Here is a 25588-nt window from a genome sequence, read left to right as displayed (position 1 = left end):
TATGAGGTTGAGCTTCATTTTATAGGAGAATGAAGGTAGCTCGCACTCGTTGGATCGTATGTGTGTTCCAAGAGAAAGTCTCAACCATGGATAGTAGACGTATTTTCCCAAGTGACATGCATATGAGACATTCCTTAAACTAATTCATAGCGTATTCCTACCCAAGCCTTAGTCATTGACTTACAGTTCACAATACAAGCTTGAGGTTGTCATGAGAGAGGGAAATGTGTAGTCCTTGGGTTGCAGAGTGTGCTCATCTCAAGTGTCTTGACCGACTAAATAGAGAGTTACGCTCCTTTATAGGTGTATATAAAGATAATTCATGCACACCTAGATAAGCTCACAATAGTTCAATGCTCCTAACAAACATCACGAGCCTAACTATTAAGTATCGAGAAATATCCCCAACAAGTGGAAATAGAAGTTATTAAATATAATTTATTTACTTAAAATTATTAATTTATGTAGATTATATTATTATATTATGTTATACCAAAATTAGTAGGCTTTAGTGTATGCTATTTTATTGTATTTTTGTTCTTAAAATAGAAATGAACATATCATTACTTATATCTTTATAAATAATCAACTAAAACATAAAACGTGGTTTTGATGACAACAAAGCATAGAAAATAGAAAAGAATTGAGTTGAATTGGATTACTTCAACGCAAAATTTGGCCCAACCGTAAGAGAAGATGTGCATATATTTTCACATTAATTGCTCCTGTAAACCCTAATTTATTATTATTTCTATCATATATATATTTTTAAAAGTGTACTATTTGTACAACTTAAATACGGAAACGGATCTGTGTACCATTAAGGACTTTAATAAAACCATATTAATAAGATATAAATATTAAATAGTTTATACATTGAAAAATATTTGTCAACAATAAAAAATTTAATATCTCAAAAAAAAATTATCTACCTTTAAGAGAAATTAATTATACATTTCTTCATTTCGTTTTTTGAAGTATCAGTTTTAAACTCAAATTAATTTCACTTTTCTTAATTAAAAAAAATTATCTGAAGTCCAACACGATGGTAAATTTTTTTATCAAGTAAAATTCAAGAAGGGATTCTGTAAATTTTTAGAAAACTAAAAGTGATCGTATTATATCTTATATAAAATTTTACTTCTTAGGTGGATTGGTGCTGTGAAAATGCATGTGTGCTTAGTTGTGATTCAATCAGTAAGTGTTAAAAATTATGTTATGATTGTACGGGTGTTTGCCTTGCCACACTCATAAAATCAATCTTTAATTTTTTATTTTATTTTAAAAATCAACCATACTAAATTTATATTGAAATGTACATGTAAAATTTTATCAGAGTATTTTTTTAAAACTTAATCAAGATTTAAGGAAATTTTTTTAACATTATTATATAATATCTTCTTTCTTTCATTATTTATTTATTTATTATTATTTTTTTGCCAGGATATATAATGTCTTAATTAGAGTTTAAATTTACACTTTCCTTGAACATATATCAATTAGTCACAAATGGACTGAAGCTGGAGTTGAAAGGACGAAAATACCCTCAGGCGTATGGTCGCTTTCTTGCGCCTTTCGTGTGCACAGGTCACCCCCAACCCCAAGACTCACTCGTGCTACATACTTTCGTTTTCACCAATTCCATACAGTCCAACTTAGTGCCCCTCCACTCTCTCTCTCTCGGAGTATAACCACGTCTTCAACCCCAACACTAGAATTCATTTTTTTATTATATTATTTTTCTGGGCCTATATATAACAGAGTATAGTTTCATTCCAGGCCCCAAATACATATATATATATATATATATAATAATAATAATATTAGTATTATTCGATCTTATTTATTGCTAAACTAGAGGACCCTTTTGGGTAAAGCTCAATCTAATCGATTCTGTTCTGTGTTTTGGTTAATGAAGAAGAAGAAATAAGCTTGGGAACCATTTCTCTTTCTTTCTTTCTTTCTTTCTTTGTTCTTGTTTGTTTGTTTCGGTTTTCTCGGAAACCCAGATTTCGCAACAAGAAAAAGAAAAGTTTTATCAGTGGGAAAAAAAGAGAAGAAAGTTGATGATGGGTCCTTGGACAGTGCTGATGGTGAGTTTATTAGCATGCGCCGCCGTCCGATTGAGCTCATCAGATCCGAGCGACGAAGCATGTTTGACCCATCTAAGCCAATCGATTCTAGACCCAACTCGGTCCCTCCAGAACTGGACCAAATCCACCTTTGCCAACCCCTGTAGTGGCTTCACCTCTTACCTACAAGGAGCCACCTGCAACAATGGCCGAATCTACAAGCTCTCGCTCACTAACCTCTCTTTACGAGGCTCAATCTCGCCGTTTCTCGCCAACTGTACCAATCTCCAAGCCCTCGACCTCTCTTCCAACTATCTCACCGGACCAATCCCTTCGGACCTCCAGTACTTGGTCAACCTTGCAGTCCTCAACCTCTCCTCCAATCGCCTCGAGGGACAAATCCCACCTCAGCTCACATTGTGCGCTTACCTCAATGTTATTGATCTCCATGAGAACTTGCTCACGGGACAGATTCCTCAGCAATTGGGTCTTCTTCTTCGGCTCTCCGCTTTCGACGTTTCGAACAATCGGCTCTCGGGTCCGATACCTTCCATGCTTAGCAACCGAAGTGGGAATTTGCCAAAACTCAATGCCAGCTCGTTTGAAGGGAATAAAGATCTCTATGGCTACCCTTTACCGCCTTTGAAAAATAAAGGGTTGTCAGTTTTGGCCATTGTTGGGATCGGATTGGGAAGTGGGTTCGCGAGCTTGGTCCTCAGTTTTACTGGGGTGTGTATTTGGTTGAAAATTACAGAGCGGAAAATGGCCCTTGACGAAGGCAAGATCAGTCAACTCATGCCCGATTATTGAACCTAAAAATATTTCAGGTATTTTTCGAATATATATTCAAAAATGAAAAAAAATGAGAGATTTGAGCCTTAAATATGTATATGGAATGAGGATATGGGCTTGTCTCTGTCTCTACTCAGATGGGTGAAATTCAGAATGTATTCTTTTACTGATCCTAGGGGAAAAAAATTATTCTTCTACTTCTTACCATTTTGGGTTCTTCTTCATTCTCTTTTACATGAGTTGATAATATTCTCCACAATTCTTACTCTCGTTTCTCTACAACAATCAATCAACAGTGTATAGACCAATTCAAACACTTATTTTCAGTGAATTAGTGCACCTTTTTAGTTTTGTTTTTTGGAATGTAACGCTAGCTAGCCATGGTGTATAGTGTAAATGTAATGTCATTGTTCACGATTTTCATCTCTCTCTCTCTCTCTCATGTTAAAGTTGGAATTTTGGAGCTGTACAGTTCAATTTTTTTGTCTGCTGTGTGGTAAAATGTAATACAAAACAACTGGTGGGGGAACTACTTTATTTTAATATCCTCAAACTGTTGCATTTATTATATACAAAAGCTATCACAGACTTAGGGTTGGTTCTGGTTCTATTGAGCCGGTGGATTGGGAGACCAACAGAACTATATGGTGTGGGAATTGTCGAGTTCTGGTCCTGAAATTGCTTAAAATAAACACTAGAGTTTTGATGCTTTTGCTCTGTCTAGGCCAACATTCCAGGCAACTTTACTTGGCTCCTTATTCTACATGGGGTTTACGGTTCAAGGCTCTATTTTTCTACAACCACGCTTTTGTAGTTTCCTCTGTTTTCTCATAAATAAAGTTTCAAGTTTGAGTAAAGGGAAAAAAACAAACAGTTTTTTCTAGACGAATTAATTGCATTAGTTTGATGATTAGTTAGCATGTTACATAGTTGCTCACATAATTGTAACCTGTGGGTTGGTTGGTTGTATCTACTCTTGGCTTCTAGCCTAGCCCTCCTTTTTATCATCACTTAATATATATATATATATATATATATATCTAAATTGTGTTTAACGTGGACCTAGTCTGCTAGCTTGGGATCTTTGAAGTTCTCAAGGATTAACTTTGTTTTGTTGTAATCTTACTTTTAAGATTACTGACCTTAAATTACTAATAAATTTGGTTCTCTTGGAAAATTTTGCATGTATTACTGTGTGCGTAGTTAGCCTCCCATGTATGTATGTATGCTCAGATATCAATTTTAAAATGTCTTAACGTATTGATTTTTGCAAATAAAGTTGAAATTCTAGGCTTGCAAACTTTCATAGCTGCTAGATAGACAGCATCTCCAAAAATTGTGCTGCTTTATTATTATTCCCATTTTTTTTTAATTTTGCTGCAAAAAATATTTACTACCATGTCCATGTATGTGCTTTTTCCCTCATACACACAAAAAAAAAAAAAATAGGGGGTGAAAGCAAATGTTTAGAAAGAAAAAAAAGTTTACTGTTCCAAGCAAATGGGTAACAGTAAGAAAAAATAATTAAAGCCATAGAGATTAGAAATGATAATAAGCACAAGTGAATTAGACAAAGATCCGGAACATTGATGATTGAATTTTTGTCTTAAACATGAACAATTAGGAAAATTAAAGTTTTAAAAAAGAAAGTCATAGTCATTCCATTCTACAAAACACACACAACATACATACACATATACAGTTTGTCTGTGTCTAATCAAGAAAACCTGAATTGAGGTGGGGTGATGACATCCATTGAGTGGTATAAGAAGAGATATTTGAAAACTCAACACCGAAAGTAAAAGATGGTCAAATATGCTCTCATTGGCCTTCATTAATGGGTCCTCCGAGAATGGCATGCATTTCATCATGGGGTTGGGCCCCTTATGCCCTCGCTGCTCCCCACCCTAACTCACTCTTTCCTATTTATTTTATTCAAAATAATTTTCTACACTTATTTATTTAACTTTTTTCTCGTGAAAGTCCAAATTTGATGTTGATCATAACTGCTATACTACTCTCTCTAGTCTCTACAATTTGCTCAACTCACAAGGAATGTGCAGTGTGCTAGGCTGGTGACTTGGCCCGCACCTAGCCTTAGAGACGGCCTATACAAGTTACGTAACACCCTTTTTTTTTCCACACTCAATCCACTTATTAAACTTAATAATAACCCTATTTTGCTGTACTTGTTTGAATAACATTTTCATTTTCCCAGGGAAATTGCCTCGTTACAAACTTCAATTTTCGGGTGCGTCTTCTATATCTCATGCCCAAAACTTTAAATAATAGCATAATAATTATAATCAATGTACTGTCTTATATTCTTGGATTAGAATCTTCAAAGAGGAAGACCATGTGAACTTAAGTTGTTAAAAAGTTATTTCCCCATATTATTACTATTTTAGTGCTTTATTTTTAATGGCATAGTGCTCTGGTCCGTATTAGTAAGATAAAAGTTCTTTTTTTTAAAAAAATAAAAAAAATAAAAATTGATTACTTAAGTAAATGATATATCATGCTTAGGTACCATACAAAAGTAGGTAATATATAAAAGCATTACTTTAATATTGAGTAAAATAGTACCAAATTAGGCATGCATGATTTTGAACCACATGCGATATCTTTTTTTTTTTTTTTTGAGTTTTACATTAAAGTAACATATCGTCTGTGTAAAATTTTAGCTCAACAATTATTTGCGGTAATGCCAGTGCTCTTTATCATAAGAATTCAGTGAGGTCCAACTTATTGTTATGTTATCATTTTTCTATCACAATTTAAAATGATTATTCCATTCCAAAAAAATAATAATAAATAGATGTCTTCGAATAATAATAATAATAATAATAATAATAATAAATAGATGTCTAATCATATGTAATAATAGTAAGACCGCAATATAGGTCATGACACGATAATACGACTTGAAAACGACACGAAATTAATAGGTTTGTGTTTAGTATAAACAGATATGGGTTTTAAACCCGATTAGACATAATAAAATTTTAAGTTAATACTAGATTAACTTGTTAAATCTGAAATTGACCTGTTTAACACGATTAAGTATAGATTACTAAATAATTCATAAATAGGTTAACTTAAACTTAACATATTTAATAATATATAATATTGTATTTTAGTGTATGATATCTTATATTTTGAATGTTAGATTTATGTTTTAAATTTGAGTTGATTAGATAGGTTAAAATTAACCTATGTAACATATAAATAGGTGTTATATAGGTTAAAATGACTTGTTTGAACCTATTTATCAGTTTTAATTTCTCTATGTGAGTAAAATATGTTATAAATAGGTCCAAAATATAAACGTGTCATGTAAAGTTAACACGACCTGAATATGACATGTTTAAATACCATGTTAAATGTATCGTGTTACAGGTTAACCTATTTATAAATGTGTCATGTTCAAGTTAGCATTTTATGACACGTTATTTAATCGTGTCGTGTTCGTGTCATGTCAAAATCATGTTGACCCGAAACACAACACAATAATACGAATTAACAGTCCTAAATGGTGGTTGTATGCCCCATTTCACTATGGCTGCTTCCTGGAATGACGACCGACCCTGCAAACCAACATGAGTCTTTCCAGCGTGCTTTGTCCTCACTCGCACACTTCTTGGGGTTTCTCAGGAGGTCACCCATCGTGAGACTACTCCAGGTCAAGCATGCTTAACTTTGGAGTTCTCAAGTGATAAGCTACTGAAAAGAAGATGCATCTTGTTGGCATAGGTAGTTCCCATCAATCCATTTAAGTCATATTCAATTATGTAGACTCATACCTACACAGTCTTAGAATCATCACACTTGACCTTCCCCAGGCAGTGTGGGATTGCACAACTTTTTACCCGGTCTTTCCCCCTGCGGATCATGGGATTCTGACTGTCACAATCACCCCCCCTTAGGGGTCCGACGTCCCCGATGACCACAATTCTGACTTGGTCAAGTCTCTGATACCATTTGTAATTCCCCACGTCATTATGGCTGCAGCCTGGAATGACGATTGGCCCTGCAAACCAACACGAGTCTTTCCAGCGTGCTTTGTCCTCACTAGCACGCTTCCTGAGAAAACTTCCCAGGAGGTCACCCATCATGAGACTACTCCAGGCCAAGCAAGCTTAACTTTGGAGTTCTCAAGTAATGGGCTACCGAAAAGAAGATGCATCTTGTTGGCATAGGTAGTACCCATCAATCCATTTAAGCCATCTTCAGTTGTGTAGTCTCCTATCTACACAGTCTTAGAATCATCACACTTGACCTTCCCCAGGCGATGTGGGATTGCACAACTTTTTACTCGATCTTTCCCCTACAGATCACAAGATTCTGACTGTCATAGTGGTGGTTTTTCACACCAAGTAATCAAGCTCCAAACAATCTTTATGGGCCTATATCCATACAATGTTATTCATACCTACTACGAGTCTATTTAAGTGTTTTTAATCTTGAAGGGGACTCTAATCCATCTAATAAAAAACATATGTGAAATAATATAAAATTAACAATAATATACAAAATATTAAATTTAAATAAATAAGATACAACTAGGGTGTGCAAAATATGTAAAAAAAACCAGCAAAACTGACCAATTTAATTATAACCGACCACCAAAATTTGTATAATACAAATTGGATCGATCGGTTGTTAGATGGTATATGCAAAGATCCAATACAACCGACCGATCCAATCCAATTACATTTATATATAATTTTAAAATATATTTATCATTTTGAACTAACTAATTTTTCAACTTATATTATTTTGAATCATTTGGATGAGTAATTAATGTTTTTATAATTGAAATATATATATGTTATACCCATTTTTTTGGGCATGATGACGTTTCAAATAATAGCAATTATAAATGGAAGATGAACATAATTAATTGCATTCCTATTCTTACAAAGCAAGCTACCAAACACTAATAGATGGAGTTTGGTCTCTTAGTCACATTCTTCTATTCCTATTCGTTCAAGAAGGTTATGATTCGCTAACAGAGACATGTGTTCGTGTATCTTGGTTATCTTATGTATGTTCGCTCAAGATAGGCTATCTGCGCTAACAAAATTAGCAAGGATGACAGAGTCGCCATTTATCAAAATACAACTATATTTGTGCTATTAGAATGTTGTAATGTATTATTTATGGGTCAAGCCCAATAGCTTAGGCCCATGATTTAAATGTAACCCTAAACTCTTCACTATAAAAAAGAGAATACGTGATAGAATTAGGAGAGGCAATTCATAATGTCGAAACTCCATTCTTGTATAAATAGTCCTTATGTAATGTAAAAGTGAAGGAGGACTGTAAAACAACCGACAACATAAGTTTGCCGGAAACTATAGTTCTTCAAGCTTAAATATCAATTAAAGTGACTAAGTGGACGTATGTCATATTTTTGGAGCCGAACTACTTTAAAATGCGGTGTTATTTATTTTATCATATCTCTATTCTTGACTCCATGCTCTTATGTTCCCAAGTTGACGAAAGATTTCAAATCCTAATACATCTTTGTGGTTTCAGGATGCAATGAATAAGGGGTGGTATGAGATTCATCTAAAATCTCTCGCATGATACCAACATCCGCCGGAATACATATTCGATCAATTTACCTCAGTATGCCAATCTCAACAATAGTAAAGTCCTTAGCCACTTTAGCTAGAACATTCTCTTGATGCTTCAATAATTGAGAATCACTCCTCTGAGCCTTTTTTATCCTCTTACGAAGTGCAGACTGCATAGTAATGTTGACCAACTGACCTACCACAAGCTCTAAACCTACTCTGGTCATGTCCTCTACCAATTTCACTGATATTTGCTTTGAGCTATACAACTATCCCGGGCCTCTCTAACTTAAGGCATCTGCCACCACGTTGGCTTTCCCTGGATAATAAAGGATTTCACAGTCATAATCCTTCACTAGCTCTAACCAACGTCTATGTCTCATATTCAGATCCTTCTGTGTGAAAAAGTACTTCAAACTCTTGTGGCTATATCTCACACTTCTCCCCATATAAATAATGACGCCACACCTTCAGTTCTGTAACGCCCTACTTCCTTAGAGCTGTTACTAAGTGAGTTAAAAACGTGCCATTAGCTCGCTAATCGAGATTTTAGGTTAAAAGTGTAGCTAAACTGTAATAAAAGTCGTTTAAAGGCATTTGATATGAAAATGTGGTCATTCATTGAAAATGTAAAGAGTTATACATTTGGGATCCCAAAATACTGTTTAGAAAATACTTTACATCACAAAATACATTTAAGGTCGACTTAGGCGAAAAATCTACCAATACATTACATCTTCCCAAAATAACCCTGGCCGTGGCAGCCAGGTAGGTCGAACATGTACCCGTCGCTCCACGCTCTCCGTACTCATGGTTGGTCGACCTTTCCTTTGCCCTTACCTGCACCATAGAGCAGTCGTGAGTCGAAGCCCAACAAGAAAACTCACATATAACATATATCACATAACATATGCACAACAAACAACAATATATAGCAAGATAGCCAACATGCTAAACATATAACAACCAACGTCGTCCCAGACGCTTTACCAGGCCCTGGGTTTGCGGTCTTCACCAAAAGTATGACTCCAGCATCCTAGGAGGGTCTCGCCCTAACGGCCTGCACTCTGCATGCTCAACGCCGATCTTGGTCCCTTGTCGTACTCGGCTTCCTGCCGTTCTCGGCCTTTGCCATTACCGGCCTTCGCCGTTCACTCACAAATATGCATCACATAGCATAATATCAACAGATATTTAAACATATACCAAACATAAACAATAGGGCTACGCCCAACAAATCAATCAATAGGGTCACACCCTACAATACAAACATTAGGGCCACACCCTACTCTACGGGTACAACAATTTTCTTACCTGTGTCCCGAGCTATCTGAGCACCGCAATCACGAGCACACTTCCCTAACCCGAGCCTTGCTGAAAACCTAGTCACAATGCATTCATAATAACCATCTATCAAGTTCTAAACCAATAAATAACTTCGGAATATAAATCTAGCCTCCAGGACCTTGGATTCTACCAAATTGGGTAGTAGAAACCTTCTCGAGCCTTAACATTCGAGTTCCCGAGCTAAAAACCTTCAAACAACCTATATTTTGCATTTGAGTCACGGCCCAGCCCCCTTAAGGGCCACGACGCACCCCAAGTCAGAGGCAAAATGCCTCTCTGCTGAGGGACACAGGCCGCAGCGCGCTATACCTTGCATCGCGATGCGCCTGGGTAGATAGAGGCTTTCAGCCTCTTCAACACATACGGACTGCGACGCCTGAAGAACAGGGTCACGACCCGAGCCCCCAAACCCAGAAAATCACACCATTTCCTGCATTTTTTCCTCGAGCCTAAACTCCATTTTCACACTTCAAACATCAATTAAACTTAGAATTGAACCTGAATTCCTAGTACACATAACCTAGACATCATATCCACTTAAGAACAGCTCCATAATCCTCACTAACACTCAAAATTCAAATCCAAATTCACTTTCATGCAAGCCTCTAATTCTAGAAAAATTCAACATGAAGATCAAGAAGAAGAGCTTACCTCTGAATTGTACTCGACTCTGAGCTAATTTCCTAAGTCCTCAAGCTTCCAATCCACCAATTCTTCAGCCCAAATCCTCAAGATTTCTCAAAAATTCTCAAACACCCAAGAGAGAGAGTGAGAACCGAATGAGAGAGAGCTAAGAAAGACTTCTGTTTTCTTTCTAAGTGATCAAACCCCTCCTTAGTTAAAAGTCCAAAATACCCCTTAAGCTTATCTAAATCTTCAAGTGCCACCAAGGGCAATTCCGTCATTTGCCATATCCCACTAACTCCTCGAGTGTTCCTATAAATCCCCGTTTAATCCCGACATGTCCAAATCATTACTAAATTACTACCCATTACTAGATAAATCTCAAACAACATAACATTCCCAAAATATCCTTAGGCTCCTCCCGAGCCGGGTATTCGACCCCATTGTGACTTTCTAGATAAACTGCTCCCTAGGACCGTCTCGGATCGTGCATCACAAATATATCACCACTCACTCATGGTATCAATCACAATATACACAAATATTACATTTATGCCCTCAACGGGCTAAAATTACAAATATGCCCCTAATAGCCAAATGGGGCCCACATGCATATTTAATTCACCTAAACATGCATTTCTAATCACATAATCATCAAGTTCACATATTAACATAATTAAATCAATTATTGCCCTCCTGGAACGCTAATCAAGGCCCTAAGCCTTATTAGCAAATTTGGGAAGCTACAACTATCCCCTCCTTACAGAAATCTCGTCCTCGAAATTACCTGAATAACTCCGGATACCGATCCCGCATATCTGTCTCAAGTTCCTAAGTCGCCTCTTCCACTTTGTTGTTCCTCCACATCACTTTCACTAAGGTGATGGTCTTGCTCTGCAAGACTTTATCCTTTCGGTTGAGAATCTAAACCGGTTTCTCTTCATATGATAAACCCTGATCCAGCTCCAAGTTCTCATAACTCAGCACGTGCGTAGAATATGATACATACTTATGGAGCATGGATACATGAAACACATTGTGAACCCCTGACAGTGCTGGAGGCATCGCCAATATATAAGCTACCTCTACAACTCATTCCAGAATCTCAAAGCGACCAACAAATCTAGGGCTCAGCTTGCCCCGTACACCAAACTGTTTCACCCCTCTCAAGGGAGAAACTCTGAGAAACACATGGTCACCAACTTGAAACTCTACGCTCCTATGTCTCAAGTCTGAGTAACTCTTCTGCCGACTCTGGGAGGCGAGCATTCGAGTTCTAATCTTCTCAATTGCCTCATTGGTCCTCTGAAAAACTTTAGGACCTAGATACCTTCTCTCACCTGTCTCGTCCCAATGGATGGGTGATCTACACTTCCTTCCATATAATATTTTTTACGGAGCCACTCTGATAGTCGCCTGATAGCTATTATTGTACGAAAACTCAATCAAAGGGAGATACTTACTCCATGATCCCCCAAAATCTAGCACACAGGCTCTTAACATATCCTCTAGTATCTAAATCGTTCTCTCAGACTGTCCATCTGCAACTATGTACCCATAGCCTTCTGCAGGCTCTCCCAAAACTTAGAGGTAAAGGTGGGATCCCTGTCAGATACTATCAACCTCGGAGCCCCATGTAGTCGCACAATTTCTTTCACATATAATTCAACATACTGTTCCACAGTATAAGTTGTCCTAACAGAAAGTGGGGGAACTTGGTGTACCTGTCCACAATCACCCACACTGAATCATGTTGTCCCACGTTCTTCGGTAATCCAACCACGAAATCCATGGTGATATCCTCCCATTTTCACTCCGGAATCCCTAGAGGTTGCAACAATCCTGTTGGCCTCTGATATTCAGCCTTTACCTGCTGACAAGTCAAACACTTGGCCACATAATCCACCACACCCCTCTTCATTCCGGACCACCAATACAAAGTTCTCAAATCTTGGTACATCTTTGTCGTACCCGGATGTAAAGAATAGGGAGTGGTATGGGACTCATCCAATGTAACGACCTGAATTTGCTAATCAGGCTTAGGGCCTTGATTAGTGTGCCTGGAGGGAAATAAGTGGTTTAGATATGCTTATATGTGAATCTATGTATATATATGATTATGATGCAAGTTAATTGAGTTAAATGTGATAAATGAAATACATGTTGTATATGAGTGATATGTCTGTACAGCACGATCCGAGACAGTCCTGGGGAGCAGTTAGCCAGGGAGTCACAACGGGGTTGAGATTCGGACTCGGGGCGAGTCGAGGGGTAATTCTGGTATTAGCTGAGTTATGGGATTATCGGGACATAGAAATAAATATTTGGAGATATATTTGAGGATAGAATGTTTAGGCGGGAATATTTGGGGAATTTACCATTTTCGCCCTCGGGGACGCTTTGGTACCCCGAGCCTTAAGGTAACCTTTAGACTTAAGTCATATAAAACAAATAAATAAAATAGAACTGTACAGAAACTGAGGGAAACCAACTCATATCTTCCTTGAGCTGAGAAATAGCTTTTGTCTCTCTCTTTCACTCTCTCTAAGGCAAAACTTGAAGAAACTTAAAGGAATTGCTCAGGAAATTGAAGGGGTTCGGCTGGGAAACTCTAGGGGCTTGAAGCTTTGGGGATTGAGGATCATAATCCTGGGATTAAGCTCTGCAAGGTAAGCTTTAAACACTAAGGTCTAGTCTTTAATTTGCTGCTGGTTTAGAGGTTTGCATGTAGTTAAGTTTGCTTGATCTTTTGGGTGTTTTAGCTAAGTTTTGGAGCATGCTTTGATGAGGTTTTGATGTTGTTTCTGTGCTGGAGTAATTGTGTTGAATATCTAGGAATCTTAGTTTAGTTTTGGTGGTAATTGGCTTGAAGAAGGGATGAAAAGTTGATGGAAATTCTGGGTTTGCTGTTAGTGCCGCGACCCTAGGAGGGGTGTGCCGTGGCCTGCATGCACGCACAGCCGTGGGAGGCTGAAGGAATTCGGGTGCGCCGCGGCGCTTGCAGAGCACGCCACGGCCCGCGTGTTGGTCAGTGGAGAGCTAGCCGCGGCTCTAGGGGGGTGGGGCCGCAGCCCTTATTGTCAGTGAGGAATTTAATGATATTTTTGACTTGGGAACTTTAAGGGGAAGGCTCGGGATGGATTTTATCACTCGGAGTGATAGAATTCAAGATCCCGGAGGTTAGGGTTACGGTTCAAGGTTATTTGTTGGGTTGGGATTTGATGGTCGGATATTGTTGTGTGTTGTGACTAGGGTTTCGGCAAGGCTCACGTTAGCGGACTGTGCTCGGGGCATCGGTGCTCAGGTAGCTCGGAACTCAGGTAAGAAAACCCCTGTTTCCATAGAGCTTATGTGCAGGGCTGAGCCCAATATATTGAATGGAAATGACATGCAGGGCCGAGCCCTATATACTAGAGTTGTAGAGCATGGCTCTTTATTTGTTTATGCTTGAATTTTGTGCTTATTGCTATACTATGTTGATATTATATGTGTGATCAACAAGAGACGGGAACGGCGTGGGGCCGGGAACAACATCAGGCGCGTTGAGTGCAAGGCCGAGAACGGCAAAGGGCCGGGAGCAGCGTTGAGCGCAGGAGGTGCGAGTTGCCAGGGCGAGTCCCTAAAAGGATACCTGGGATATCCTCACGGCGTGGTCCACGAACCTAGGGCTTGGTAAACGCCTGGGCGGCTAGGCCGTATGTGTTTAGCCATTGGTGGCCTGCTTATATGTTTGACTTGTATTTTGCATATGTTATCTGTTTTGGGTTTTCTTGCTCAGCTTCGGCTCACAGATGCTCTGTGGTGCAGGTAAGGGTAAAGAGATGATCAACCAACCATGAGCACAGCTGGCGTGAGGCGGCGTGTACATGTCCGGCCAGCCTGGCTGCCACAGCTAGGGGATTTTGGGAGATGTTTGTAAGGGAACTTAGGTTTTGTCGTCTAGTCGACTCTGATCAGTTTTGTGTTGTAAATATTTTCTAAACTTTGTTTTGGGATCCCAAGTGTAAACTTTTATGATTAGCAATGGAATCTATTTTCTCTAATGTTTTCTTTTTAATTATGGCTTAGTTACACGTTTTTGATTTAAAACCTCGATTAGCGAGTTGAGGCACGATTTTAAACACACTTAGTAACGGCTCTAAGGGAGTAGGGCGTTACAACTTAGTATCAGAGCGAGCCAAGGTTATTGGTTCTGGAGATTGACCGAACATGTACACACGTAGTCAGTGACAGGCTTAACTCAGGGTTGGTTGGTAAGATTGGTTGGTATGCTTGAATACGTGTTTAAATGCCCTGTATGCCTGTATGTTTTGTATAGAGTGTGATGAATTAGTTAACATATGCCTGATGTTAGGGCATGGCTCGTTGTGTGTTATATGCTATATGAGCTGCTTTGTGTGGATTTCTGATGTGCCTGGGAGGTGATTTTGTATGTTTTTGTCTTGCCTAATGAGTGGCATCGATGGTTGCAGGCATATTTGTTGAGATGCCTCGTTAATCAGCTAGACTCCGCGGCAGTAGGGCCGAGGATGACAACCAGGGTCAGGACCCTCCGCCTACCCCACAGAATTGGCAACAGATTATGGCCGAAATGGAGGCCAAACTGCAGAGAACAGAGGAAGAGCTGCGACAGATGAGGCAGCAGGCTCCGCCTCAGGTTACTGGGCTGCCAATGCAGCAGGCTGCAGTGCCAGTGTCAGTGCTTGTTCAGTCTACTCTGGAGAATAGGTTGGAACCATTGTATGAAAGATTCAGGAAGCAACAACCTCCTACTTTTGAGGGTGGTTCGGACCCATTGCTGGCAGAGCAGTGGATGAATTTGATCTCTGTGGTGTTTGATTTTATGAGGGTCGAAGGACATGACAGGGTTGACTGTGCAAGCTATATGCTCAGGGCTGATGCTTGCATCTGGTGGGATGTGGTGAGCCAGCGGAGGGATGTTGCGGTTATGACATGGGAGGAGTTTAAAAGTGTTTTTAATGAGAAATATTACAGTGTGGCAGTGCGAGCTGCGAAGGTTGATGAGTTTGTCAACCTAACTCATAATCGATTGACAATAACAGAGTATGCAATCAAGTTTGATAGATTGGCGAAGTTTACGCCAGATCTAGTGCCAACAAATGCGGCTAGGAGGGATAGGTTTGTGCGAGGGTTGAATGTTATGATTGCCTGTGATGTGAACATTACCTTGGATCCAGCGACTACCACTTATGGCCAAGCGGTGGATAAGGCCCTTACTGCTGAGAGGGCTGAGGATCAAATATGGAAGGACAGCGCTATTAGGCGCGATGCCAGGAGGACAGTGCCTCCTTTTGTTGGGACCAGTTAGGGCAGTGGCCCCAGTGAGCAGAAAAGGAGAGCTCCAGATTCATTTACTTCTCCTGGTTCTGATAGGAGAGTGCGGGGTGCTATCACCGGTCGTCAGGGTGGCAGTGATAGTTGGAGGAGTTTTCCTATGTGTCCACGGTGCAGGCGTCGACACCAGGGTGAGTGCAGGATCAGGGCCTGTTTTGTTTGTGGAAGTGCCAGTCATTTGAAGAGGGATTTCCCTCAAGTAAAGAAGGAGGAGCAGAAGCAGAGTGATAGTCTAGCTCCTGCCAGGGTGTTCACTTTGACACAGACTGAGGTGGAGGCTAGCCCCTCAGTGGTGACAGGTCAGATTTCTAGTGCTGGTTCTTTGTATTCTGCATTGTTTGATTCTGGGGCTACCCATTCGTTTGTATCTGCTAGGGTGATAGATCAGCTTTGTAGACCTAGTGGTGTGTATGCTAGAGGATTCCAAACTTTGTTGCCAACAGGGGAGTTGGTAGTCTCTAGGAAGTGGATTAGGGCATTACCTGTGGAGGTAGATGGTAGGGAATTGTTTGTTGATTTGATTGAGTTGGAGATGGATGATTTTGACATAATCTTGGGAATGGATTGGCTATCCAAGTATGGGGCAACGATAGACTGCAGGCGCAGGATGGTGACTTTTGAACCGGAAGGGGAGGTACCCTTTGTGTTTGTGGGGACCGCTAGTGGACCGCGTGTACCGATGATTTCAGCCTTACGTTCTAGGGACCTGATGCGGAAAGGTTGCATAGGATTCCTGGCAAGCGTTGTGGATACTTTTAGGGTGGTGCCGGTTGGACCAGGTGAGACAAGGGTGGTGTGTGAGTTTCCGGAGTTGTTTCCGGCGGATCTGCCAGGGTTGCCACCTCAAAGGAAGATTGACTTCGTTATAGAATTGATACTCGGAGCGGAGCCAGTATCTAGGAAACCTTATAGAATGGCTCCATCGGAGTTAAAGGAGTTAAAGATTCAGCTACAGGAGTTACTTGATTTAGGGTTCATTAGACCGAGTTTCTCGCCGTGGGGTGCTCCAGTGTTGTTCGTTAAGAAGAAGGATGGGTCCCTTAGGATGTGTATTGATTACAGAGAACTGAATAAGTTAACCATCAAGAATAAGTATCCATTGCCTAGGATCGACGATTTGTTTGATCAGCTACAGGGTAGAACAGTGTTCTCCAAGATAGATCTCCGATTAGGTTATCATCAGCTAAGGATTAAAGAGGAGGACATACCAAAGACCGCTTTCCGAACGAGGTATGGACACTATGAATTCTTGGTTATGTCCTTTGGATTAACCAATGCCCTAGCAGCTTTTATGGACATGATAAATAGGGTTTTCAAGGACTATCTGGACAAGTTTGTGATTGTGTTCATTGACGATATCTTGGTGTACTCTCAGACAGAGATGGAGCACGAGCAGCATTTGCGATTGGTACTACAGCGGTTGAGGGAGCATAAGTTGTATGCTAAGTTTAGTAAGTGTGAGTTTTGGTTGCTACAAGTTACATTTTTGGGCCATATCGTTAGTAAGGAGGGGATTCTGGTTGACCCAAGTAAGATTGAAGCGGTCAGAGATTGGCCTAGACCGAGTAATGTTCCTGAGGTGAGAAGCTTTCTGGGTTTGGCAGGGTATTATCGACGATTTGTTGAGGGGTTCTCCAGAATAGCTACGCCATTGACAGAGTTGACGAAGAAGAAGACCAGGTATGTTTTGACGGACAGATGTGAGAGCAGTTTTAAGGAACTTAAGCGGCGATTGATCACTGCGCCAGTACTTAGCTTGCCGACAGAGAATGAAAAGTTTGTGGTTTATTGTGATGCGTCTAGGCAGGGTTTGGGGTGTGTGTTGATGCAGGCTTGTAAGGTGATAGGCTATGCATCAAGGCAGTTAAAGGAGTATGAGCAGAGGTATCCTACACATGACCTAGAATTAGCAGTAGTGGTGTTTGCACTTAAGATTTGGAGGCACTATCTTTATGGTGAGAAGTGTGAGATTTACACTGACCATAAGAGCCTAAAGTATTTATTTACCCAGAAGGACTTGAATATGCGCCAGAGGCGGTGGCTGGAGTTGGTTAAGGATTATGACTGTGATATCCTTTATCATCCTGGGAAGGCTAATGTTGTGGCAGATGCATTGAGTCAGAGAGGCCCAGGACAATTGTTTAGCTCGAGGCAGATATCCGGTAAGTTAGCTGAGGAGATGACCAGAGCGGGTATAGAGTTGGTGGTTGGTCAGTTAGCCAACATCACTCTTCAGTCTACACTTCTTGAGAGAATCAAGGAGGCGCAGGAGAAGGATTCTCTGTTGCGTGGTCATAGAGAGAGTGCTTTAGTCGGAGCGACAAAGGACTTCTCCATTTCAGAGACGGGATTACTGAAGTATAAGGGTCGGATTTGTGTTCCGATGGATTTTGATCTCCGGCGAGAGATCTTTGATGAATCGCATACCACTCCCTATTCTTTGCACCTGGGTACGACGAAGATGTACCAGGACTTGAAAGTTTTATATTGGTGGTCAGGTATGAAAAGGGATGTGGTAGATTATGTGGCTAAGTGTTTAACTTGTCAGCAGGTCAAGGCTGAGCACCAGAGGCCAGCGGGATTGTTGCAGCCTTTGGGGATCCCAGAGTGGAAGTGGGAAGATATTACTATGGATTTTGTGGTTGGTTTACCAAGAACTGTGGGACAGCATGACTCTGTGTGGGTGATTGTGGATAGGTATACTAAATCCGCCCACTTCTTGCCTGTTAGGACAACTTATATTGTGGAGAAGTACACTAAGTTGTATGTAAAGGAAGTTTTTTGACTTCATGGGGCTCCGAGGTCAATAGTATCGGACAGAGACCCCACCTTCACTTCCAAGTTCTGGGAGAGTTTGCAGAAGGCCATGGGCACGCGATTATGGTTTAGTACCGCTTATCATCCTCAGACGGATGGGCAGTCTGAGAGGACGATCCAGATATTGGAGGATCTGTTGCGGGCCTGTGTGCTTGACTTTGGGGGATCGTGGAGTAGGTATCTTCCCTTAATCGAATTCTCGTACAACAATAGTTATCAAGCGACTATTGGTGTGGCTCCGTACGAGTTGCTTTATGGAAGAAAGTGTCGATCACCTATTCATTGGGATGAGACAGGTGAGAGAAAGTATTTGGGTCCAGAGATGGTTCAAAGGACCAATGAGGTAGTTGAGAAGATTAGAGCACGTATGCTCGCCTCCCAGAGTCGACAGAAAAGTTATTCAGACCTGAGACGCATGAGCGTGGAGTTTCAGGTGGGTGATCATGTGTTCCTTAGGGTTTCACCCATGAGGGGTGTGAAATGATTTGGTGTTCGGGGTAAGTTGAGCCCAAGGTTTGTTGGCCCCTTCGAGATACTGGAACGAGTTGGTGAGGTAGCTTACAGATTAGCGATGCCCCCAGCTTTATCGGGGGTTCATGATGTATTTCACATATCTATGCTCCGGAAGTATATGTCAGATTCAACGCATGTCTTGAGTTTTGAGAATTTGGAGCTTGATCAGGATTTATCCTACGAAGAGAAGCCGGTTCAGATTCTTGATCGAAAAGATAAGGTTTTGAGGAACAAGACCATCGCCTTAGTGAAAGTGTTGTGGAGGAACAGCAAAGTTGAGGAGGCGACGTGGGAACTTGAGTCAGAGATGAGGGAACGGTACCCCGAATTGTTCAGGTAATTTCGAGGACGAAATTTCTGTAAGGAGGGGATAGTTGTAACGACCTGAATTTGCTAATCAGGCTTAGGGCCTTGATTAGTGTGCCTGGAGGGCAATAAGTGGTTTAGATATGCTTATATGTGAATCTATGTATATATATGATTATGATGCAAGTTAATTGAGTTAAATGTGATAAATGAAATACATGTTGTATATGAGTGATATGTCTGTACAGCACGATCCGAGACAGTCCTAGGGAGCAGTTAGCCAGGGAGTCACAACGGGGTTGAGATTCGGACTCGGGGCGAGTCGAGGGGTAATTCTGGTATTAGCTGAGTTATGGGATTATCGGGACATAGAAATAAATATTTGGAGATATATTTGAGGATAGAATGTTTAGGCGGGAATATTTGGGGAATTTACCATTTTCGCCCTCGGGGACGCTTTGGTACCCCGAGCCTTGAGGTAACCTTTAGACTTAAGTCATATAAAACAAATAAATAAAATAGAACTGTACAGAAACTGAGGGAAACCGACTCATATCTTCCTTGAGCTGCGAAATAGCTTTTGTCTCTCTCTTTCACTCTCTCTAAGGCAAAACTTGAAGAAACTTAAAGGAATTGCTCAGGAAATTGAAGGGGTTCGGCTGGGAAACTCTAGGGGCTTGAAGCTTTGGGGATTGAGGATCAAAATCTTGGGATTAAGCTCTGTAAGGTAAGCTTTAAACACTAAGGTCTAGTCTTTAATTTGCTGCTGGTTTAGAGGTTTGCATGTAGTTAAGTTTGCTTGATCTTTTGGGTGTTTTAGCTAAGTTTTGGAGCATGCTTTGATGAGGTTTTGATGTTGTTTCTGTGCTGGAGTAATTGTGTTGAATATCTAGGAATCTTAGTTTGGTTTTGGTGGAAATTGGCTTGAAGAAGGGATGAAAAGTTGATGGAAATTCTGGGTTTGCTGTTAGTGCCACGACCCTAGGAGGGGTGTGCCGCGGCCCGCATGCGCGCACAGTCGTGGGAGGCTGAAGGAACTCGGGCGCGCCGCGGCCCGCGTGTTGGTCAGTGGAGAGCTAGCCTCTGTTTTGAGGCTAGCCGCGACTTTAGGTGGGTGGGGCCGCGGCCCTTATTGTCAGTGAGGAATTTAATGATATTTTTGACTTGGGAACTTTAAGGGGAAGGCTCGGGATGGATTTTATCACTCGGAGTGATAGAATTCAAGATCCCGGAGGTTAGGGTTACGGTTCAAGGTTATTTGTTGGGTTGGGATTTGATGGTCGGATATTGTTGTGTGTTGTGACTAGGGTTTCGGCAAGGCTCACGTTAGCGGACTGTGCTCGGGGCATCGGTGCTCAGGTAGCTCGGAACTCAGGTAAGAAAACCCCTGTTTCCATAGAGCTTATGTGCAGGGCTGAGCCCAATATATTGAATGGAAATGACATGCAGGGCTGAGCCCTATATACTAGAGTTGTAGAGCATGGCTCTTTATTTGTTTATGCTTGAATTCTGTGCTTATTGCTATACTGTGTTGATATTATATGTGTGATTGGCAAGAGCCGGGAACGGTGTAGACCGGGAACGGCGTGGGGCCAGGAACGGCATCGGGCACGTTGAGTGCAAGGCCGAGAACGGCAAAGGGTCGGGAGCAGCGTTGAGCGCAGGAGGTGCGATTTGCCAGGGTGAGTCCCTAAAAGGATACCTGGGATATCCTCATGGCGTGGTCCGCGAACCTAGGGCTTGGTAAACGCCTGGGCTGCTAGGCCGTATGTGTTTAGCCATTGGTGGCCTGCTTATATGTTTGACTTGTATTTTGCATATGTTATCTGTTTTGGGTTTTCTTGCTGGGCTTCGGCTCACAGATGCTCTGAGGTGCAGGTAAGGGTAAAGAGAAGATCAACCAACCATGAGCACAGCTGGCGTGAGGCGGCGTGTACATGTTCGGCCAGCCTGGCTGCCACAGCTAGGGGATTTCGGGAGATGTTTGTAAGGGAACTTAGGTTTTGTCGTCTAGTCGACTCTGATCAGTTTTGTGTTGTAAATATTTTCTAAACTTTGTTTTGGGATCCCAAGTGTAAACTTTTATGATTAGCAATGGAATCTATTTTCTCTAATGTTTTCTTTTTAATTATGGCTTAGTTACACGTTTTTGATTTAAAACCTCGATTAGCGAGTTGAGGCACGATTTTAAACACACTTAGTAACGACTCTAAGGGAGTAGGGCGTTACATCCAATATCTCTCGCCTAATCCCAGAATCCATCGGAACACAAATCCGACCTTTGTACTTCAGTAATCCCTTCTGCGAAATAGAAAAGTCTTTAGCCGCTTCGGCTAAGACTCTCTCTATGTGCTCTCTCAACTGGGGATCCTCCCCCTGTGCCTCTCAAGGAGCGTAGACTTAAAAGTGATGTTGGCTAACTGACAAACCACCAACTCTATACCTACTCTAGTCATCTCTTCAGCTAACTTGTCTGATATCTGCCTCGAACTGAACTATTGTCATGGGCCCTTCCGACTCAGTGCGTCGGCCACCACATTGGCCTTCCCAGGATGATATAGAATATCACAATCATAATGTTTTACCAATTTCAACCAATGTCTCTGGCGCATATTAAGATCCTTCTGAGTAAAGAAGTACATCAACTCTTATGGTCAGTGTATATTTCACACTTTTTGCCATATAAATAATGTCTCCAAACCTTAAGTGCAAAAAACACCGCTACCAATTCCAGATCATGTGTGGGATACCTCTACTCGTATTCCTTCAACTGTCTCGATTCATAGGCTATTACCTTTCTGGCTTGCATCAGTACACACCCCAAACCCTGTTTGGAAGCATCACAATAGACTACAAACTTTTCATTGTCTAATGGCAGACTCAATACTGGAGCGGTGATCAGTCGCCGCTTCAACTCCTTGAAACTGTTCTCACACTTGTCTGTCCATACATACTTAGTCTTCTTACGCATCAATTCGGTCAATGGTGTGGCTATGCTAGAGAATCCCTCGACGAATCGCCGATAGTACCCTGCCAATCCCAAAAGCTCTTAACTTCTGATACACTGCTTGGCCTAGGCCAATCTCTCACTGCTTCAATCTTGCTTGGGTCAACCAGAATCCCCTCTTTACTAAAATATGACCTAGAAATGTTACTTGAGGTTGCTAAAACTCACACTTTCTGAACTTAGCATATAACCTATGCTCCCCCAATCGTTGTAATACCAGGTGTAGATGTTGCTCGTGCTCTGTCTCTGACTGAGAGTATACCAGTATGTCGTCAATGAATACGATCACAAACTTGTCCAAATAATCCTCAAAGACCCTATTCATCAAGTCCATGAAGGTTGTTGGGGTGTTGGTTAATCCAAAGGACATAACCAGGAATTCATAGTGTCCATACCTCATGCGAAAAGCGGTCTTTGGCATGTCCTCCTCTTTAATCCTTAATTGGTGATAGCCTGACCGAAGATCAATCTTAGAGAACAATGTTTTCCCTTGTAGTTGGTCAAACAATTTTTTGATCCTAGGTAGTGGGTACTTGTTCTTAATGGTCAACTTGTTCAACTCCCTGTAGTCAATACACATTCTTAAAGATCCATCATTCTTCTTGATGAACAACACTAGAGCACCCATGGCAAAAAAACTCAGTCTGATGAATCCCAAAACCAATAACTCTTGCAACTAAATCTTCAGTTCCTTCAACTCTGTCGGAGCCATTCTATAAGGTGTCCTAGATACTGGCTCCACCCCTGGCGCCAACTCTATGACAAACTCAATCTCTCAGTGTGGCGGCACCTTGGAAAATCTGTGGGGAACAAATCAGGAAACTCACATACCAGTCTGGTCTCACTCGGTCTAACCGACACAACTCTGGAGGTATCCACAATGTTTGCTAGGAATCCTATGCAACCCTACTGCACCAGGTCTCTAGCCTTCAGTGCCGAAATCATAGGAACTCGTGATCCACTCAATGTCCCTACGAATACAAATGGTACCTCTCCTTCTGGTTCAAAGGTCACCATCCTGCGCTTGTAGTCAATCGTCACCCCATACTTTGATAACCAATCCATCCCTAGGATCATATCAAAGTCATCCATTGCTAGCTCAATCAGATCCTTAGACAACTCTCTACTGGCAATGGTCTAACCCATCTCCTAGAGACTACCAGTTCCCCAGTCGGCAACAAAGTCCAAAATCCCCTAGCATACAAAGCACTAGGTCTACACAACTGATCTATCACTCTAGCAGAAACAAATGATTGAGTAGCCCCTGAATCGATAAATGCAGTAAAAGAAGAACCAGCACTATAAATCTGACCTATCACGACCTAGGGGCTAGCCTCAACCTCAGTCTGGGTCAAGGTAAATACTCTGGCAGGAGTGAGACTATTGCTCTGCTTCGGCTCTTCCTTCCTGGCTTATGGGAAGTCCTTCCTCAAATGACTGATGCTCCCACAAGTAAAGCAGCCCTGATCCTGCACTCTCCCTGATGTCATTGTCTACTCTGAGGACAAACTAGGAAACTCCTCCAGTTGTCTCCCCCGCCCTGACGGCCACTGAAAGCACCCCGTACCCTCCTATCCAAGCCAGGTGGAACAAAAGAGCTTTGGGCCCTTCTGTTCTGCTCACTGGGGCCACTACCCTGGCTAGATCCAATAAAAGGAGGCACCATCCTCTGAGCATCGCACCTAGTAGCGCCCTCTCTCCATATCTGATCCTCGGCCCCCTTAGTTGTAAGGGACTTGTCCACTACCTGTGCATAAGTGGTTGTCCCCAGATCCAAAGTTATCTTGACGTCACAGGTGATCATGACATTCAACCCCTGCACAAACCGATCTCTTTGTGCCATGTCAGTCGGCACCAAATCCGGCGCAAACTTTCCTAACCGGTCAAACTTCAAGGCGTACTCAGTAACCGTCATCCGGTTCTGAGTTAAGTTGGTAAACTCATCAACCTTCGCAGCTCGGACTGCGACACTGTAATACTTCTCATTGAAAATGTTTCTAAACTCTTCCCAAGTCATAACTGCAATATTCCTTCTCTGAGACACCACATCTCACCAGATGCAGGCATCTTCTCTTAACATACAGCTATGCAAGCTACCCTTTCATTCCATTCCACCCTCATGAAATCCAGGATGGAAAAAATCATGTTCATCCACAGCTTTGCCCGCAGTGGGTCTGGTCCACCCTCGAAGGTGGGAGGATGCTGCTTCCTGAACCTCTCATAAAATGGTTCCCATCTATTCTCCAAAACAGGCTGGGCTGGCAGTGCTGCCATAGCCTGTGGAACCTACAACCCAATGCCCTAAGGAGGGGCCTGTTACCTCAATTGTCGAAGCTCTTCTTCTGTTCGGTGAAGTCTAGCTTCCATCTCGGCAAATAATTGTTGCCAATTCAGTGGGGCAGGTGGAGGGTCTTGACCTTGGTTGTCATCCTCGGCCCTATTGCCGCAGAGTCTGATTGATCGCCGAGGCATTACTACAAATGCCTGCAATCAATGACGCCACTTATCAAGCATGATAACAACATACAAATTCACCTCCCAAACTCATCAACCAATCACAATCAACAAATCCACATATCACAAGCAGCATACAACAATCAAGGGGGCCATGCCCTAGTTTCATGCGTATACCAACTCATTCATCGTGCTCTATATAAAAACTCAGGCGAACATGGCACTCAAACAAGCAATTAAGCATACAATTCCTCAAATACCAACCAACCCTGAGTCGAGCTTGTCACTGGCATCGAGCGTATATGTTTGGTCAATCTCTAGGAACCATAATGTAACGACCCAATTTTCCTAATAAGGCTTAGGGCCTTGATTAAAGGGCCAGGATGGCAAATTTTGAAATTATATGAATATGTGATATTTATGTGTATCATTATGTGATTATGTGAGTTATATTATAATATGACTTGATATGCATGCTTAGGTGTATTAAATATGCATGTGGACCCATTTCTGTTTAATTGGGAAATTTTCATATTTTGGCCGTTTTGGGTATATTTGGCATATATTTTGAAATTATATGATTCTATGATATTTATGTGTATCATTATGTGATTATGTGAGTTATATCATAATATGACTTGATATGCATGTTTAGGTGTATTAAATATGCATGTGGACCCATTTATGTTTATTTGGGAAATTTTCATATTTTGGCCGTT

The 25588-nt window shown here is 41.3% G+C and overlaps 1 protein-coding gene across 1 annotated transcript; it reads left to right on the top strand.

Moving 5' to 3' along the window:
* The first annotated feature begins 1653 nt into the window (after positions 1–1653).
* LOC133807291 (receptor-like protein 44) lies at positions 1654–3409 on the top strand. Its single transcript, XM_062245526.1, has one exon. The coding sequence runs from the start codon at positions 2067–2069 to the stop codon at positions 2880–2882; it is 816 nt and encodes a 271-aa protein (XP_062101510.1). The 5' UTR covers positions 1654–2066; the 3' UTR covers positions 2883–3409.
* Positions 3410–25588: the final 22179 nt, after the last annotated feature.

Source organism: Humulus lupulus, chromosome 1 (assembly GCF_963169125.1).
Source record: "Humulus lupulus chromosome 1, drHumLupu1.1, whole genome shotgun sequence".
Lineage (NCBI taxonomy): Eukaryota > Viridiplantae > Streptophyta > Magnoliopsida > Rosales > Cannabaceae > Humulus > Humulus lupulus.
This window is presented reverse-complemented; position numbering and strand designations above follow the sequence as displayed.